Source organism: Haliaeetus leucocephalus, unplaced genomic scaffold (genome assembly GCF_000737465.1).
Source record: "Haliaeetus leucocephalus isolate CR32 unplaced genomic scaffold, Haliaeetus_leucocephalus-4.0 Scaffold0, whole genome shotgun sequence".
In the NCBI taxonomy this organism is placed as follows: domain Eukaryota; kingdom Metazoa; phylum Chordata; class Aves; order Accipitriformes; family Accipitridae; genus Haliaeetus; species Haliaeetus leucocephalus.
The window spans coordinates 20,541,880-20,560,496 of record NW_010972436.1 but is presented as its reverse complement, the minus strand read 5'-3'; the positions used below and the strand labels follow the sequence as shown (position 1 = coordinate 20,560,496).

The window sequence follows — 18,617 nt, the reverse complement described above, 5'->3', positions numbered from 1 at the left end:
CACCACATTTTACTTGCATGGGCTAAGCTGCAGCTGCTAACACAAGCAGGACTTTGCAGTCACACCAGCCAAATGAAATCTTTATACAGTAGCAAGCACTATGCAATAAACTGTTCTGAACACTGGCCCATCTCACCTGCCTTAAGTGTATGAATAAACTGCTACATTTTTAAGTGGTGTTTTTATTAAAAAAACTCAATGAGAATTTGGGAAGAGATATCAAGGAAAGGCAAGCAGATGGAGAGACTAGCTGACACATAACAATAGCTGGTGAAATATTACTCTTATTTTCTGTAATAAACACCAAGATCAAAACATTATGCAAGTTAAATTTCCTTGAAAGGTTCCCAGCAGGAGTTTTCCTTTTTGTTTGTGCAGTACGCGATTTCCTCTCACCCACAAAAAACATACCAAGAATGTGCATGTGCCACTAACACTAAGCAGCACTTCCTTAATCACTCATTTCCAACAATTTATGGATGATCAGTGGCAAAAACGAGCAAAAATAATGAAAGCGTGCAATGAAAGCTCATTGAGACAAACCGGCTTGGACTTCCTACTCATTTCTGTGTCTCTTTAAGATGGGGGTCTGATACAAATTAGCCACTGGGAAAAAAGTCATCTGGTCATAAAATACAGTACAGGGTCACTTTTATGTAAGTTTGCCAAAAGGGACATAAACCAGGACAATTTCAAACTGTGACACAGGATAGAAGTATATTAAAAAAATCTTTGTTCCTCCTCCATTGTGCTGTCATGTTGCTCAGCTTTATAGACATTCTGAGCACCAGCTCTGGCCTCTTCGCTTCCACCTGGTCTACCTAATTAATTAAGCAAGGAAGTTACCTCAAATTTTTGTACTATTTGTTTTTATTATCATGCACTTCTTTTGATGTTCCAGGAGTTAACCTCTTAATCCACAGACTCTGTGTGTTGTGTTCCGAACATTTTGGGATGTCTGGATAATTTGGATAATTGGTCAGGATGTTGCTGTCGCTCATGTTAAACTTTATGCCATGACTTCAAGTTCAAAGATCAGTATTAAGGCAAAATACTTCATAAAGCCTTTTAAAAACTCTACTCGTGATTATGCAATACCTAGTTATTCCAGTTTCTCACGGCGGTAAATTGCACTATTTGTATTTTCTTACAAGGAAATTACTCCTAAACATCTCTATCTTTGTCAACTTCAAACAAATACAAATTTCAGTTGAAGTTACATCAAGAGAAAGCATATTTTAAAGGTCAAGAAAAGGTATAGCAATTATCTCCTCAAAAATGCTTGCCTCCTTGACACAGCAGCATACATGTAATTTTCTGTGCAGTCTGTTACCACACATGGAAACATCAGCACTGTGAACTACAGATGCACAACTGCAAATACCACAATTTTCCTTTTTTGGCGAGAATGATAAAGAATTAGGTTAATTCTGACATTAAGAAACATGGTTGACACCTTTGTTTCATAACTGTACTGCAGAATTTGGGAAGGCCAGTGACAAAGAACTGAAAGAGTATCTAAACAAGAAATATAGCTTTATGCAGAGACTCTATAAAGGAAGACAAGAAGAATATAGAAAGACATGAAAAAGTTTAATACCTATGCAGAAGATTAAGGTTACTTCAGGTACTCCAATAGCTCAGTTAATAGCACTGGCTAAGGTATAATATATCACAATGACCTCCAACTACCTCAGTAGTCTTGAAAAACCTAATTCACACATGTGCATGAAAATACACGTGTGCATAAACGCACACATGGCATGTACACATATATTATACACCTCCAATATTGCTTACATAATTATTTTCCTGATAACAGAAGTCTACCACTAAATGGAAATAAACTATAGCAAGGAAGAGCACTTAAGCTCTTTAAAAGGGCACGGCCAACCCCCTTAGGCCCAAAATGCCCTTTCTGAATTAACATAGTGGCTTTAATTAAAAACTAGGCAGAGAATCAGTTTGATTTTCAGTACAACACTGCATCCGTCCATGGTGAGTGCCTAATTTCCGTATCTCTCTCCTCTACATAATATGCAAGTCCTTGGTTGTTTTAAACTGTTGCCCCGGGGAATCGAAAAGAGTCTATAAGAGGGGCCATGTGCCATTTAGAAAGTATACTAGCAACCAAGAAAAAAAAGCAATAGTAAATTGGAAGATGGTTAATCAAATCCATTCTGATTCATGAAACTTTAACAGTTAAGGGGGCAATACTTCCTTACAAGAACATAGAAAGAAAAGCTATACAAAGCTCATAATAGTAACCTATGAGCTATCTGAAATACCATAACTTGCAAAAAGTTCACACTACCGTGAATACATAAAATCAACTTGTATAGCATAATCTATGATAAACACTCAAACAGATGGCTAAAAACTTCAGGGGTTAGGCCCATATGTGATAATGACTAACATTACTGTCGCAATTTAAGCTGAACAAAGAAATCCATTAAAAAATGAAAAAAATCCATTCAATTTCAAACTGAACGTCTTTTAATCATTCATTTTCAGAACTTCTATTAAAATCCAGCAAGTAATTCTTACATGAACACCTTCAAACAGACATCTTGACTGTGCACATCTAAATCTCAAGTGACCTGTTTATTCATAATAATGAAGGTAATTCTATGACAAATTCAAGTTGACCTGCACGAAACCTTCCAGTGGAAACAGTCTTTTTATCCAAATTTTGAGCTGAGCTGGGGATCTAGAAACAACTACTTTCCCTACTCCTCGTATCCAACTCCCAGCCGAAAGAGTAAAGATTACATATCCTGTGCCAAACCTCCTTATTGAATGCCTTCACATTTACAGTAGACCACTCTTCTCTTAAATGCTACAAGTTTTGCCAGATGTATGAAATGTTCATTTAAACTGAAATCACTAAAATCTGATTTTGCCAGTTAACAGTAATAGCATTTGAATGATGGTTTAGCTCTGGCCCATTAGTCTGATGTGATGAATGACAAAATATGACTTTTTTTTTTTTAAAAACTTGCACAAGTATAATCAAAACCGAAATTTGTTAAAGTACCAGAATTCAACAAAGTAATCAAGGTCTCAAAATCTTCTCTGAGAAGAGGCAAGATACGCAATATGCAAAAATCTAGGGAAAGTAAAAGAGATGGGAAGTACCCTTTACAGATTCTAGAACTGAAAAACTTACATGTAATCCTGAGTTCAATTAACTATAATTTTTCCCAGATTTTAATCACTCTATTATGTGATATAATTCTTTAAAAAAGTATATACAGTACTTATATCAAGGAAAACTATGTATCTGCCTGAGAATTTGAACAGAACAGCACACTCAATTTTAACTATCCACTTAGTCGAGAACTGACATTTGCCACTTACTTTCTAAGAAAAGTGATCAAAGACAAGGTATGTTCATATTAAAATGGACTACAATTCCCACATATTCACCAATAGCTTCAGGGCTCACTCAAAGCTGGTAAAACAATTCAGTATGTCTGCATCCATTTTGGATACTTTTAAATAGAGCAGCCGGGTAGAACAGACATTGGACAAAGGCCTTGAGTACCTGTACTAGAATCATGCTTGGCTTTTGGGATGTACCAAAAACATTCAGGAGGAGTCAAAGTAACAAAAAAAATACCCAAATTGGGTTTCCCCCCCAATAGGTGGGTTTTGATATTAAAATCTGATCTCATTTACCCCATGAAGAAGCAAAACTACTCTAAAGCACCAACAATTGTCTTTCTCCTTACATCTGCATATAGATTATGGTTGTATCTCATCTAGAGTTACAAATGCTTCCAAGTGTAAACATGTATGGTGATCCTATTTATCTTGAACGGGATTTATTGATAGCCAGTATCATAAGTTTAAAAGTTACACTATAACTATTAAAGTTTTATGTAAAATGCAAGTTTTACACAGCTGGGATACATAATGAATCTGTTGGAGCCAACAGAAATCTACAAGTCAAGGGGACACACCAGCAGTACCACACATGGTATGCTGACGGAGAGAATTCTTGGTTTTGGTTGGACTGCAGGAGACGCAAACCCCACTAAAATCAGTTAACTTATTTCATTTTTAGAAGGAAAGATATACATTAGCTGTGGCTAGATATTTAGAGCCAAAAGGAAAAAGGAGTAGCCTCCACATGAAACCTGGAAGGACAAAAGGAGTTGCTAAAAGTTTTCTTAGCCTTCTGGATATCTGAAGTGAAGGAAGAAGAGAGGAGAGTGTTTTCCAGCCAAGTTGGATATGTAAAGTTAAACATAATAGCCCATCACCAAACTCCTTTGAAGCTGAACTCATTAGCTTGGTCACCCAAACTTTTAAGTAACTTGGATACATCTACAGTTCAGTCAATACAAACTAACACTGCTGTAGCATCAAGAAGCACAGAACAAGCTATACCAAACAAGTATTTACACACCATCTGGACTGGGTCCTGCAGGTCCTTTCTGACACAGCTATATTGCTCAAGTTGATGTAATCTCCCAGTAGCTTCAGCTTTTGAATAAAATCTTCAGTTTAGTCTCTCAATTAAAATTTCCCTTCAAGCTGTACTTTTAAGGTGGTTTTTTTTTTGCTGTCCTGTTTTCTCTCTTAAGCATCTACATGAATCCTAAAATCCCAAATCGAATGCAGTACTTCAGCTGAGTTTTCCCCAATTCCACCAAGAATAAAAATGGCAACTTCATTGCCTCTATGCCAATTCCTGTTCATGCAACCAGGAATTACGTTTTCCCTTCTCGCCACAATCATCCCCTCATTGATTTATATTACGTGCAATCCACCAATGACTCACAGTCTTTTGCATCCATCTTTAATGCGTTTCATTTTCCTGATTTCAGACCATTTTTCAAGATCCTTTGCTTTCTAATAATTGTCATCCAAAAGGCACAGAATTCCCTCAAGTGTAGTATCATTAAAAACAAAAGTGTAACCATTCGGATGACAAAGATTAATGAAAATGTGCTACAGTTGGTCCCCAGACAGTCATTCCAGTTTCATTTATTTGATATTTATGATTTGAAATTCATTTTGCTGTGCCTCCCATTAAAGTAATTTTTCATTATATTTCTTTAGTTCACATATTAATATAATCGTTATCATCTTATCATTCAGAAATTGCTTTGCCAAATTCCATGCTTCACTGAAATACTCAGCCCTCTCAACTTGAGCATATTCCACTAAGTTGAATATTTTTAGTTATTCTCCACCCATTTAAGACACTTTTCTTAACATATTATCATTAATACTGACCGCACTTGAACCTTTTTGGGGATGTTTGTAATCTTTAAAATTCACAAATCAAGATTGTTTTCTCTGGGTCATCCGTTACTTAATCAACCTTCCCATTAGTAAGAAGCCTGTACTTCTTTCCCTTGTTACTTCATTTCTAGTGTATTTATTGAAGCTTCTCTCCTTTTAGCAACCCAACAAAATCATTTTCCAAAAATAAAATACTGATTAAAACATTGTTATTAAAAAAAAAGACAAGTTAAGTAATTCTCTTCATTTCAGTATAAATGGCTTTTCAAGGACTTGGTTTTTTCCCCTCCTTAAGCTTACTCACAGCCACACACCGTATAGCTTCACCTGCTTGTGCAAGAGGGCGCATCTGTATATACACGTTCACGTAAGCATACACATGCCACCACCAAATCCTCCCAAATTTCTAATTTCAGTTTCATCAGAAACAAGGGCTGAAAACGGAATATATGCTGTAAAGACTCTGTATTTAACGGTATTTTCCTACCTTTTTTAAGCCAGCAAATCCTTCCGATTCCAGGAAGAAAAAGGCAAAGGGCATCAACACAAACAAACATAAATTCGAAAAAAGAGAAGCAAGATTCCATAAACCTGCAACAAACAAGAAAAAAGTTTACGAGTTTCTCAGCATTAAAAGTTAAAAGACACTACATTTTCCTCCCTTATATGTAACAATAATATGCATACAAGTGCTAACAGAAGCCAGGTTTTTACGGATATAGTTATTTACAGGCTGAAAAATACCCATTTCTCTGCAGAATCATCTTCAAACAAAAACTGGATACCAACTTAAACAGCAGCAAATGTCTGAAGTCTTGGGAGACAGACTGCAAACTCAGATGGACTACTTCCACAATATCCCACTGAAGGCTCTTCAGAAAACCACCTTAAAAGTTTTCAGGACAAGAGTATTTTACCACTATCAGTGAATCTCACAAAATTAAGTTCTGTGTACTCACTTCCTCCCATATTTTTTCCTCAAGAGAAACTTAGACAAATCATGGATTTTAACATGAACAATACACAATTCCCATCATCACCTCCAAATTAGAAGAAGGTATCATGGTAACAGCAACAGCAGCCTTCCATGATGAGATGACTGGCTCAGTGGGCAAGAGGAGAGCACTGGATATTGTTTATCTCAACTTTAGTAAGGCTTTCAACATCATCTCCCATAAATCTCCTCATAGTCTAATTAACGAAGTATGAGCTCGGTAAGTAGACTCTGAGGTGGACTGAAAATTGGCTAAGCTTCTGGGCTCAAAAGGTTGTGACCAGCACTACAAAGTCAGGCTGGAAGCCAGTCACCAGTGGTAGAGCCCTGCAGGTCGATATTGGTTTTAACATCTTCATTAATGATGTGGACGATGGGAGAGAGCGCAACCTCAACAAGTTTGCTGAAGGTACGAGGTGGGGAGGAACGGTGGCTTACCACTCAGATGAACCTCACAAGGCTGGACAAATGGGCAGAGCACACACTGGGGACCAGTCATCCCAAAAGCAGCTTTGTAGAAAAGGCCTTAGAGGTTCTGTTGCGCACCAAGCTGAACAAGAGCCAGCAACATGCCCTTGCAGCAAAGGCAGCCAACAGCATCCTGGGCTGCATTAGAAGTGTTGCCAGCAGGTCAAGGGAGATGATCCTTCCTCTCTCTTCAGCACTGGCAGCACACATTTGGAGCACCACATCCAGTAGTGGGCTCCTCCATACAAGACGGACACGGCCATACTGGAGCGAGTCCAGCAAAGGACTACAAAGATGATTAAAGGATTGGAGCATCCGTCATACAAAGAGAGGCTATGAAAGCTGGAATTGTTTAGCCTTGAGAAGAGAGGACTTGGGGAGATTTTATCATTGTATACAAATATCTGATGAGGGAGGGGGAAAGGAAAACAGTCGGACTCTTCACAGTGGTATCCAGTGAATGGAGAAGAGGCAATGAGCATGAATTGAAAAACTGGAAAACCTATTTGAACATAAGAGGGAGGAAAAAAAAAAAAAAAAAAAAAAAAAAACCAAAACCTTTTTTCACTGTGGGGGTAATAAAACACTGCAACAGGTTGCCCACAGAGGTTTTGTAATCTCCATCCTTCAACATATTCAAAACGCGAGCAGGCACTGCCTTGAGCAGTCTGCTTTGAGCAGGGGGTCAGACTAGACTATTTACAGAGGTCCCTTCCAACCTCAACCATTCTGTTATCTAGGTGAAAAATCAACAACTGACTAAAACTAGAACATCTGTAAGACACATGTGACATCTGCAGGAAGGGATAAGGTTTAGAAAACAACCTGAAGTGATAACTGATCTCCATTAAGGGTATCTGTTCTAGTAAGATTTTCTAAGCTGAACACTTTCTTAATAGCCACTTTCTGGTGCCTAAACACGAACCCATCATCATCCTATCAAAAGTTGTACAGGATGCAGTGTTCCTTCTTTATGAAAGCAGCAGCTTACCTACAATTTAGTAGCTAACAGGTTTAACAAGTGTCACATGTTCTGCATCCTGAAAACACAGCTTTTATTTCGTGGTTGAGAAAAACAAGCTTAGTCCCCTAAAACAAGCTTCCCCAAAATTCCAAAATTCTGCAGGACTATATCATATCACCTGAAATCCAAAAAAGAACATTCCCCATGATAAGAAAATTTGAACAGGTCTATTTTTTTCTTCTCATGTACAGGCTTGTTCATTTTCTTCTTTGAAATTGTCCATTTTGAAAGAATAGGGAAGGAAAGAGACATTTACTGCATGTCTGGGCAATTCACTATTGGGAGAAATTCCTGTATTTAGTTCCAAATGTAAAAAAGTTAGCAGTTATCTTCACCTACACTGCTTTAAAAAAATGCTTTCACCATATATACTTCCTTTTTCCTTAAATGAAATTATTTAAATTTCAAGGAAAAATAAAAACAAAGGACAAGGGAGGCAGGGAGCCAAGAAATCTACTTCTCCAGCAATGGATAGCACCAGGACACCAGGAACCAAACCTAGCCAAATAAGCTACAGAAAACAAAACAAGAAAATTCCAAGAGATACGTGAAATATAATACTCAATTGCTAAAGAAAACAAACTGCCTAAAGGTGGCTAAACTCCAGTTAACAAAGAGGGGGATTTTTCCTTTTGAATTTGCTTAGCCAGGAAGCTCCTGTTACCATCCAAGAAACATTCACACATAGCAACATCAGCAAGAATGTCATTAACAGCCCTTACTAGGGGTACATTAACTCAAGCACTCTGCGTACTTCCCCACACACGCTTTTTTTTCAGAAAATTAAGACACCAGTGTTAGAGTAGAAATACTATTAGATGGGGGTCTTATTTCAGCAGTTTTCTCTAACTGAAGACAGTGCATTCAGTTACCTAATCCAAAGCTGAATACCTGGTTGTTCTAATTTCAGCAGTTTTATTACATGTATGTCTACAATGTAAAACAGTGCTTCGGAGCTGCATCATATGTACACAGCATTTTAAGGGAGGGGAGAGTGGTGCATATCTTGGGTGATCTTTAAGAAGTTAAAAATCCAGAAATTTACACATTAGTAGCTGATAGGAACCACATTTACAGAATATTAAACCACAGAGCTATGATATGCATGTAAAGTTATGAGAGGTAAGGACAGTGCTGTACTGCTGCTGACATACATATACACTTTCCTCAAAGTAAGGAACATACATGGCCCTCTTCTTCCCCTACTGTATTTCTTATCCGAATTTGATAGTTCAGGAATCAATTTAAAATAGACCCAAAAAAATAATTATTTTCTATTACGTTGACTGCACCATAAAATTGCATGAGACACACTTGCAGGTATCAACATATATAAAAACTTTAAGCAGTCTATTGGCATATTTTAAAATTATTTTTTTTTGCATTCGTAGTGACCTAAGAATATCCCCCATTAAAAAGTTAATGAAACATAAAAATTAAAAAATCTCTCAGTCTTTGGCAGACAGATTAGACCCTTAGCAATTTTTTGTCTTGGTTATTCATGGCAGTTTCATTAACTTTTACCCCCACCTGGTGGTTGTATCCAACAACAGCACAAATGAACATCCAGCTGTCAGAAGTACTTCTGGGTTTAGTTCAACATGCATTAGATAAGAGTGTTTATACTGGATCCAGGTAGGGGCTTTCTGCCTAGTTTCAAAAATTCCAGGCATATATTTTTGCTTTTTCTATATGCTACAACTAATGCAACAGTGTACAGTATAAAAACCCTTAATGTCTTTTTCAAGTACCTCAGACTATATCTGTAATTGATATATCTAGCAAAACTGAAGTGTTTTAAAGCAATACAAATTTTCCCATTTGGTAACATTTGCAAAGCAGTTAGCAAAGCATACATGAAGGCTATGATAGAGTATTATGGAGATATGAACATTTTCTGAACTCGACTGCTTGTGATAGCACTGTCAGCTCTCAAAACTTGCACTTGTAGTTTCATAACTACAAAAACGTATTGCCTATTGCCACTACATGGAATAGGTTTTTACAGAGCAGTGCAATGTTATTGTGCAAACCTAGTGAACACCACAAGAGGGAGCCCTTCCCCCAGATAATGTTTTGAAATAAAGTACATTCCATTTTTGTCAAGTTGCAGTTACAGATGTTTCTGAAGCCGTCACACCAACTGTGGTAAACTTGGTTTAGTTCAGTCATGTCTACCCCAGCGTAAGCTTTGCAATATACAATCTTGGAAACACCAAGATGCTGAATTTACTTCCTTGATAGCCATTACTACTGGACTTACATAAATTATACTGTGCATGCATAAAGTGGTAATTTCAAAAGATTATCACATTAAAAATCAAAACAACATGGTCACTGGAAAGTTCAAAGGCCTTCCTATGTGACAACTACTTTCTCCAGCAGATTTCTAATTAACTCATGTTTTCTCAAGTACTGTAGCAACTCTTACAGAGTGAAAATTTCTGAATTGGTTATTATAATTTTCACTCTGTAATATTTTATTGTAGCTTTTTCCAAATTCAATTCAGACACGGAAGAAAGGATTATTTTCCACTAAATTTTTTTTTTCCCCATGTTTGGAAGCAAAGAATATAAATCTGTCTGAGCAGCTAAATCTGTGTGAAAAAATGAGAATTAGCTGGAGGGTTTTTCCTTCCATGTAGGAGACATACCAAATTAGCAATCCCCCATGACGTGTGACAAAACATATCATAGAAGAACCCAACTAGAAAGAACCTCTAAAGTCATGTAGTCTGATCTGCTTAAAACCACTAAACTGCAGATGCAATCAGGTTGCTCAGGGCTTTAGCCAGCTGAGTTTTGGAAAACTTCCACGGATTTAGATCTCCCAGTCTCTCTGGACAACCGTTCCCAGTGTTCAACCATCCCCACTGTGAAGAATTGTTGCTTCATGTCCTGCAAACATTGCTTCTTGCCTCTCACTGCACGTTCCAGAGAAGAAGCTGGCTCTACACAAACCCCTCACCAGTTGCAAATCCAGCTGTGCCCTGGCTTTCCTAATTTCACACCAGGATATTAATCCGGGTGATATTTCTACACCTCTCCTGGGTAGTTCATCCCTATTTCTACCTTCTGTACACTTCATTTTTGCTTTTGAGCTCAGGAGTTCCCCATTAAGCCAAGTCAACCTCCTATTACACCTGCTCATTTTCTTGCACACTGAGGTGCACATTACAGTGCTTAAAGGTTATCCTTGAAAGTAAGCATCTCTCCTGGCTTCCTTTGCCTTCAGGGCATTCTCCAGTAAGGTGCCACATACACATTTCCTAAAGATGACAAAGTCTATTCTCTCAAAATTTAAGGTCTTTCTTCTACTATTTTCCTTCCTCACTTTTCTCAGGTCTTAAACTACTTTGTCACCACAGTCAGGGTCACCATTGACTACCACACCTACAGTCAACTCCTCCTTCATGGGTTTTAAAAAATAAAAATTCCTTTACTGTCCAGATAACACAAAAAATACTCAACTAGTTTCAGAAAGATGACAGACAATACACATTATTTCCTGTCTTCACCTATTCATGTTTAATTTGTTGTAAACTACTTTAATCTTAAAAAAAAAAAACCACACATGCCAAAACAACTTGCAAGTTAGGGATCTGGAAATCAATGAATTTGTTATCTGTGAGTTTATAAGACATTTAGCAAAAACTGTACCTTTTTCTGAGAAAAATCTTCCAAAGACCAATTACCCTCTCTTCAAAGGAACAGAAAAAGGACAGCACAGTTAACTTGTAAATTATGTGTTCTAGATTAAATAATACCTTCACTATGTGAAACAATTTACCTTCTTTCTCCAGCCAAATCTACTAAAGATTGTCCTGTTTCCACCAGTTATTTCCCTTAGACACATAGAAGTGTCCAAATTATTTTCAAATATTAGTATCCATTATACATGCCAGTCATAAGCATGTTAACCAATATTGGAAAGCCTAAGAAACTCACTCTGGCAGACATCAAGGCATCATTGCTGCAAGCACAAGTAATATTTTTTTCTTGCATCCTGCTTTCCTTGAAATAGCTTATTTTTATTGCGCCTCTTTACCACACCTGAGACACTTATATTCCATAATTTTCCTTGTTTACAAATCAATCACTAACAGTTGAATTTAACTATCTAATCCCAACTTCTCATAGCTAGCAAGTTTCTTAAATTTCTTATTTTTGAGAATAAATTTACTTGTATCATCATAAAGAGACAGGCTTATGAATCTTGCATTAACACGAGGAAGAAGTCTGAACAGTATGTTTTCAAGTTAGCTTCTAGTAGCTCTGATTCTACATTAATATTCAAACCAAAGCAAATTTGGTTTAATTCCATCAAATCTCCAAAATTCTTTAAAAAAAAAAAAAAAAACCAAAACAAAACAACAAACACCAGAACAGTTAAGACCAACTTTTGTGATATATCACACAACAGCAAAAACAACTAGCCAATAACATATTAACAATTCAATTAGCATCTTAAATGAAAATGGAGTTATTTTGAAAATAATTACATATCTGTGCATGTATAATGAAGACATCCATTTTAATTACATTATGCTGAGTACTAACCATGAATTAGTGAGCCATTTAACCACTGAATATAGTAGTTTTGTGGAAAAGAAAGCAGGATCTCATTGCTGATTATTGAGAAAGGTAGAAGCAGGACTGCACCAGCTGAAACTGCTAGAGTGAAGGTGCTCAAGAACAGCCTGAAATTTAAAGAAATGTACCACTGTTACCACCAACATGCTCTGAACAGGGGGGAAAAAAGTAGTTAGCCTACCTATTAATCAGTGTCTGAAGGCAACACATTCTTACATTGTAAAGGGGCAGGAGAAACTGATTTCCACAATATTTCACTTCCAAAATGCAAATTTCAAATACCAAGTAAGTTACAGAATCCAGTAAAAATAGCTCATTTTTACCAACTACCACAATTATTCTCTTGGGACTTGTATGCATTCAATTCCAATGTCATACACAGGTTAAATTATTGGAGTTCATGGAGTGTCTCTTCATAAGTCTCCTGTTTTAGTTTTCATTTCCCACATACACACTCAGAATGAAAAAAACTTCTATTTCCATATTGTTACTACAATTTTTAAAAGCAGAGCTTTTTAATGCCTAAAAAGTGAGTACAATTACACATAAACAGATATTTTAACACCAAACTGAAAAAAAAAAACCAACATTGCTTTTCTTTCACAATGTAGTTACTCGAGTATCATCTCATAGCTTGGGGTTTTCTGATAGCTGTAAAGTCAATACAGAGAAATTGTCGTAATTATTTAGAATATTTACGCTTATTCTTTTTAGATCCCAAATACAACTTATATCAAATGCCATCTTGTGGCACTAAAAAACAACTGTGTTCTTCAAAAAAAAAAAAAAACCAACAAAAATGTTCTGACAGAACTAACTCAATGCTAGAATAAAATTAGAAATAATTCTGAAAATTGCATGACAAAAAAGATAAACTTAAATAGGTCATTCCTACAACACAAATGTCAGTAAGTTGTTCACTGAGATCTTTCTTTTCCTTAACAGTCTACAAATCTATTTTTCATTCACACAATACTTAAAATTAGTCACCCAGAATTTCTTCTCTAAGTTATTTTTAAAAAAATTATATATATATATATGTGTTTTTGTTGTTGGTTACTGAGGTATTTTTTTCTCTTATTTAAGGTTAAGTATTCTAAGCCAGAATTGTAAAACCTAACAGACTACAGCCTTTCAAGGTGCTACAGCAGTTTGGCTTTGTCTTCTCCTCCCACCCATCTAAGTCCTGACAATTATGCTATGCAAAGAAATATCCATCTGCATATGTTTGACAGTTATTGCTTTTTGGAAAATAACATACACACTTAAGGAACAAGAAAGCTTAGGCTGAAAGAACAAGCAGCATTTTATATTTATAACACTACTTTTAATGAAAGGCTATTACTCTGATGGAAGTGCTAATCTTGTCTTACACTGTTTTTGCATGAAGAACACAGTATTTACAATTGATACTTGTGTTTTAAAGTTAAACTAGAAAATAGATGCAGGGGGGATAACAGTTAACAAGACAAATGTTACTCTCTGAATATTGAAAAATTCAGAACCAGGCTAAGACCACAGCTGCTATGAAAATCATTCTATCTAGAAGGGCCTTCACTGTAGTCTTAAAAGCACAGGAGATGCTTCTCTACTTGAGAGGGAAGAGCTTCATAGCATTTAAAAGTATGTATTTTTCTATAGATCTGAAGTAGACCTTGTGGCAAATAAGTTCAAATTCATTAAAAAATTCTGGTACCACACACTACTGTGAGAAGCATGCCTAAGATCTACATCATCTTTGTACGTCTTTCAAGCTTGCCACAAATTCACAACTGAAAGCGAACAGCTTGCAATGTACTCGGCACTTTCCCAGGGTACAAGACAAATCAATAAAATACTCATGAGCTCTCCTTCCAAGAGGATGACAGTACCACCATGGAAGAGCTAAGAACATTGTAATAAGCAAGTAGCAAGCCCACAGTTTAGTAAATCATGTAACTGAGGGCAGTAACAGCTCACAGATGTTCTGCAAATCTTCAGACGTATTTAAATAGAAGAGATTAATATCTAGCTTTACAAAGGAACAGGAAGAGGAGAGAGAGTGGCTGGCAGACCAGCAAGTCTGGCAAATGCTTGTCTTCCATTTGTTATTCTTTTTTAAGTTTTTTTTAAGATGATCAAACATAGATGTCTACTTCAGGGTGAGCTAACTTTCTTTCCAGGATCCATTGCCTCCCTTGATAGGGCTTCCATTGACTGCAGTGGGAACTTAAAACACCTACTTCCCATATAAACACCTACACTTTAGAGACCTAAATTCAGGTTCAGGTCTTGCACTGAATTCCACCTCTTGCATCAGGTCATCATGCAATATTCTGGCCAACTTTATGCCTACCAGGAAAACCATAGGTGAAAAAAGCCCTAGATCAAACTGCCTTGCATCTTGTCATGCCTTTCATAATACTAGGTGCTACTTGATCAAATCTTTTTCCTCTGCCCTCTAGCAAACTATTTGCTGTCATACTTAAAACGGACTGTTATTTATTTGGAAGCATACAAGATTCATATCATAATAATATACCAAGAAACAAAAGTTCTGCAAAAATGAGCTATACATACGATATTCTGTTAACAATGGCATCTTCATCCTCTTGCTCATCTGAAAATTAAATTACAGCAGATTATATTCAATACTTAGTCATCTTTCCTCAGGCTAAAATGTATATACAAAGGAATAATTAATTTACAATTAAAATCTAGAATTAATAAAACAATTTATCAGCATCAATATTTTAAGAACATTCCTAACAAAAATGAATTATTTTTTTTTTGCTTGCCTTAGACTCTTTTCAATCAATGTAACTACAAAGTTATTCCACTTTATTTAAATATACAGATCACAGTTTCTTGGAAGCATCTTCCAGAAGGCTCTGCAGTTAATAAGCTTTCAGACTACTACCAGCATGGCTGCTGCTAGGAACTGTCCTTTGGGGACCTCTGAAACCACAGAGAGCACGCAAGCTACGGGGAAGTCTTAGGGTCCATACTAACTACTACTATAAAACGCTAAATAGATGTTTCATTTTCAGTATGAATGTATTTTTAAAACAAGAAAGTATACCCAGAACAGTACTGACCACCACTCAGTTGCTTCCCCTTACTCATCCCTCCTCCCTGCTCCTAGGGATTTGGGGGAGGCAGGGAAGGAGCGTAGTTGTTGTTGTTGTTTGCTTTGGATTTAAGATACCATGGCTTCCCTTCTGGTATTTCACATTTTAGACCATTTTTGTTCACTTATTCTTCAATTAATATTCCAATTTTTTGAAATATTATCAATATTTAACTCAGAGGTCAATCACTAATACATCCTTCATTTATTCTTTACATCCTTCTCTACACACATCTATACACAAATGTATGCATTTCTACATTTGAAATAATTTTAAAGTCAGCTTTCTTCTTTTAAGTCTCCCAAGTTTTCCATGAGAAGTAACTCAAATTTATTTTAAAATCTAAGAATAAAGCCAGGTGTTTCAAGTTTAAGTCATGTACACACTTGAAATAAACATGTAGCCACTAACATCATGCTATTTTGAAATTCTTCTGTGAAAGTACATTGGGTTATTGTTTCTCTCTCTTTTTTTTTTTTTTAATGAGAATCTCATGGTGTTTTGAGAGACTAATTCAAGGTCTCTTATGAATTGTTTTGGCTAAAGAGCTTGTTGTAGAAACAGCAAACAATTTGTCCTGAAAGAATTCCAGATGGGTTAACTCTTCAAATGTGTCTCATCAGGAAGAGCCTAGCAGGCTACAAAGTTTGCCTAACTAAATGCTCACAAAGCTTTCATAAAGTCAGGAGAGCTGCAGAGCAGTTCCTCTCAGTAGCTGATGAGATCAGCTGCCAAAAAGGTAGTAAACGTGTCTTTACATCCAATAGTGTTTGCCAAACCAGTTTCCCTTCCCTGTTCTTCCCTATCTCCAAATGGTAGCAGCTCTGTAGTCTCCAAAATACATATCAGGATCAGAAGACAGTAACCACCTTACTTTTTAAACTACTTCCTATGTTTACAGAGGTGCACTTTTTTTTTTTTTAAAGGTATTACATTTCTTGAAGAGTTTACTTTTTTAAACACAAACCCATCTATGAAAGCAGCTCTGTAACAACACAGGTCACTATAGCTCAATAAACAGTTTCCATCAAAGTTCAAAGTGCCAAGATCATCATGCATAAGAATGCTTCTCCAGCATGACTGACTGAGCATTACCAAACACCAAGGTCCCAGATGAACTGTCAGGAGTCAAAGATTCTGCCATTTTATACAGATCTTTATGCTACTGTCTTTAGAAGAAATATAGAAGAAAATTACAGGGGCTCCTACAGACTAGTTTCAGACAGACAATGTTTCTGAAGGGGAAAAAAAAAAATTATCTCAAGGAATAAGACTTCAGTGGTGAGGTCATAAGGAACAGGTTAAGAACACTGAAATAACTCTACTTGAGCAAAGCAGGATTTTTTGAAGAAACCCACTACTTCCCTTCTGTATTACTGGCAACATTTTCACTTTACCAGCTAAAGCTCTGAACTTGGTTTTGGTGCCAGAACACAGCCTGAAGATACTTATTCTGGAAAAGCTGACATGAAAGGAGAACAACAGGATCTAAAGGCAAGGGAGGCAGAAAAGTCTACTTGACATTCTCCCCTTTCTTCCCTCTCAAAACAGTTAAAAATTCAGGCTGCCACAGAGCCACAACAGAACAAGTGATTGTGGCCATCCACAACACCTTGAAAACAGCCACCCATTCTCACTCAATTACACAGTGCCAGCTACAGTACTCACTGATCCTTTTCTGAGATGCTTCAGTGCACTCCCTCCCTTGGTTAGTGATATTAGAAGGCATGTTAAAGGGTCTGAGAAGTGCCAGAGCGGGCACAAGGGAGGTGATGGAAAACGTGCGGCTCAGGGACAAAGGGAGCAGATAGAGGGCAAGACAGCAGCATATACAATTTGGTCAGTCCAGGCTGCCATAGACCAGCAGCCTGAAAAACACTTTTAGTCAGAGATCTAGTTCTTCTGCTTTCTTTGTGAAGGCAGAGAGGAAAAGAATCACCTATTCATTTGAAAAGCAAAATTATTTTTTAATACATTAAGTCTATGCTTACCTGCTTTCCTTTTGTATCTTGTGATTATGAAGTAGGAAACTATGTAAAGAACAGCAAACAGGAGAAAACAGATCTGGAAGAAAAAACATTGTATTTATTAGGTTGTGAAGAAATGCCTGGATTATAAGAATAATAAACAAAAAATCCAGTATCAACAACTTAAAATTGAATTCAGGTCAACAAAAACGTATTCGATGTAAATGTCAACAATGTTTTGGTTTATAGCTTATTAATAGAAAGTTAAGCCAGTAAGAACAGTTTAATTACAGTAACAGGTATTGGATCAATTTTATGGCCAGCAAGTTTTACTCTAAAATTAAGAAAAAAGCCTTATTTACAGTGCAATTTTTTGTTTGAGGGAGGGCTGGGTGGGGTGGGTTGTTTTTTTGAAGTTTGAATCCACTTGAGTTGTAAAAACTATCACGCTTTGTATCCCCTTCACATGTAACCTAAGGGTAACTGTATTTTATACAATGGGCTCTTGAAGACCAGTTTTGGAGTAAGCTATCAACATATGTGGAAAGAAGAAAGCAGTACATTTACTATTTCCAAGATGTCTTGAATCAAACAAATTCCAGGCAGCAACACACATAAGAGAGACTCATTGGCCTACAGTGGATGTCCAAGCATGAGCTGGTCTAACATGATGTTTCCCTTATAGTCAGAAGCCAAGGGCACAATTTCCCTCCTCATGAGGTAGGTAGCTTATTTAGGTCAGAGGTACCTTGAGCCCAGCATGACTTGCATCAAGTTGTTTCTAAGATTTAGCACTAGAACATCAATACAATAAGGTAAGACCACAACAAATATGTTGGAAATCTTGGAGGAAAGGAATCGAACAGCAAGACAGTTTTAACCCTCCAAGCCTTTGTGGGAAAGAAAAAGAAAAGAAAAAAACAACACTTTATTTGCTCCTGAATGAGGCATCAGTGGCTCAACGCTGCTTCCTTAATCTTGTTTGTTGATACCCATTAAAAACATGATTCAGTCAGAAATGAAACAAGAACGAAGCATGCCATTCCACAATGCTGTATCCCTTAGCCTTCCCTAGTGCCTGAGCGGTCACAGTGAACAGTGCGATATACCAGCAGCGTATTCTGCTTCATGTCAGCTTGCAGGAAACAGAATACCTGCACACCACAGGCTGAGAAGCTACCTGAAGCAGCCCAAACTGTTAAGCT

At 36.8% G+C, this 18,617-nt stretch overlaps 1 protein-coding gene across 1 annotated transcript in view; it reads right to left on the bottom strand.

Annotated features, from left to right (window-relative positions):
• Positions 1 to 18,617, bottom strand: part of LMBR1 (limb development membrane protein 1) — a 72,062-nt gene that overhangs the window by 39,378 nt on the left and 14,067 nt on the right. The window contains exons 2-5 of the mRNA XM_010585854.1: positions 17,437 to 17,509; positions 14,895 to 14,934; positions 12,303 to 12,442; positions 5,744 to 5,847 (exon numbers count right to left, since the gene is read on the bottom strand). Of these exons, the coding sequence (XP_010584156.1) occupies positions 5,744 to 5,847; positions 12,303 to 12,442; positions 14,895 to 14,934; positions 17,437 to 17,509 (357 nt within the window). The remainder of the gene's footprint in view (positions 1 to 5,743; positions 5,848 to 12,302; positions 12,443 to 14,894; positions 14,935 to 17,436; positions 17,510 to 18,617) is intronic.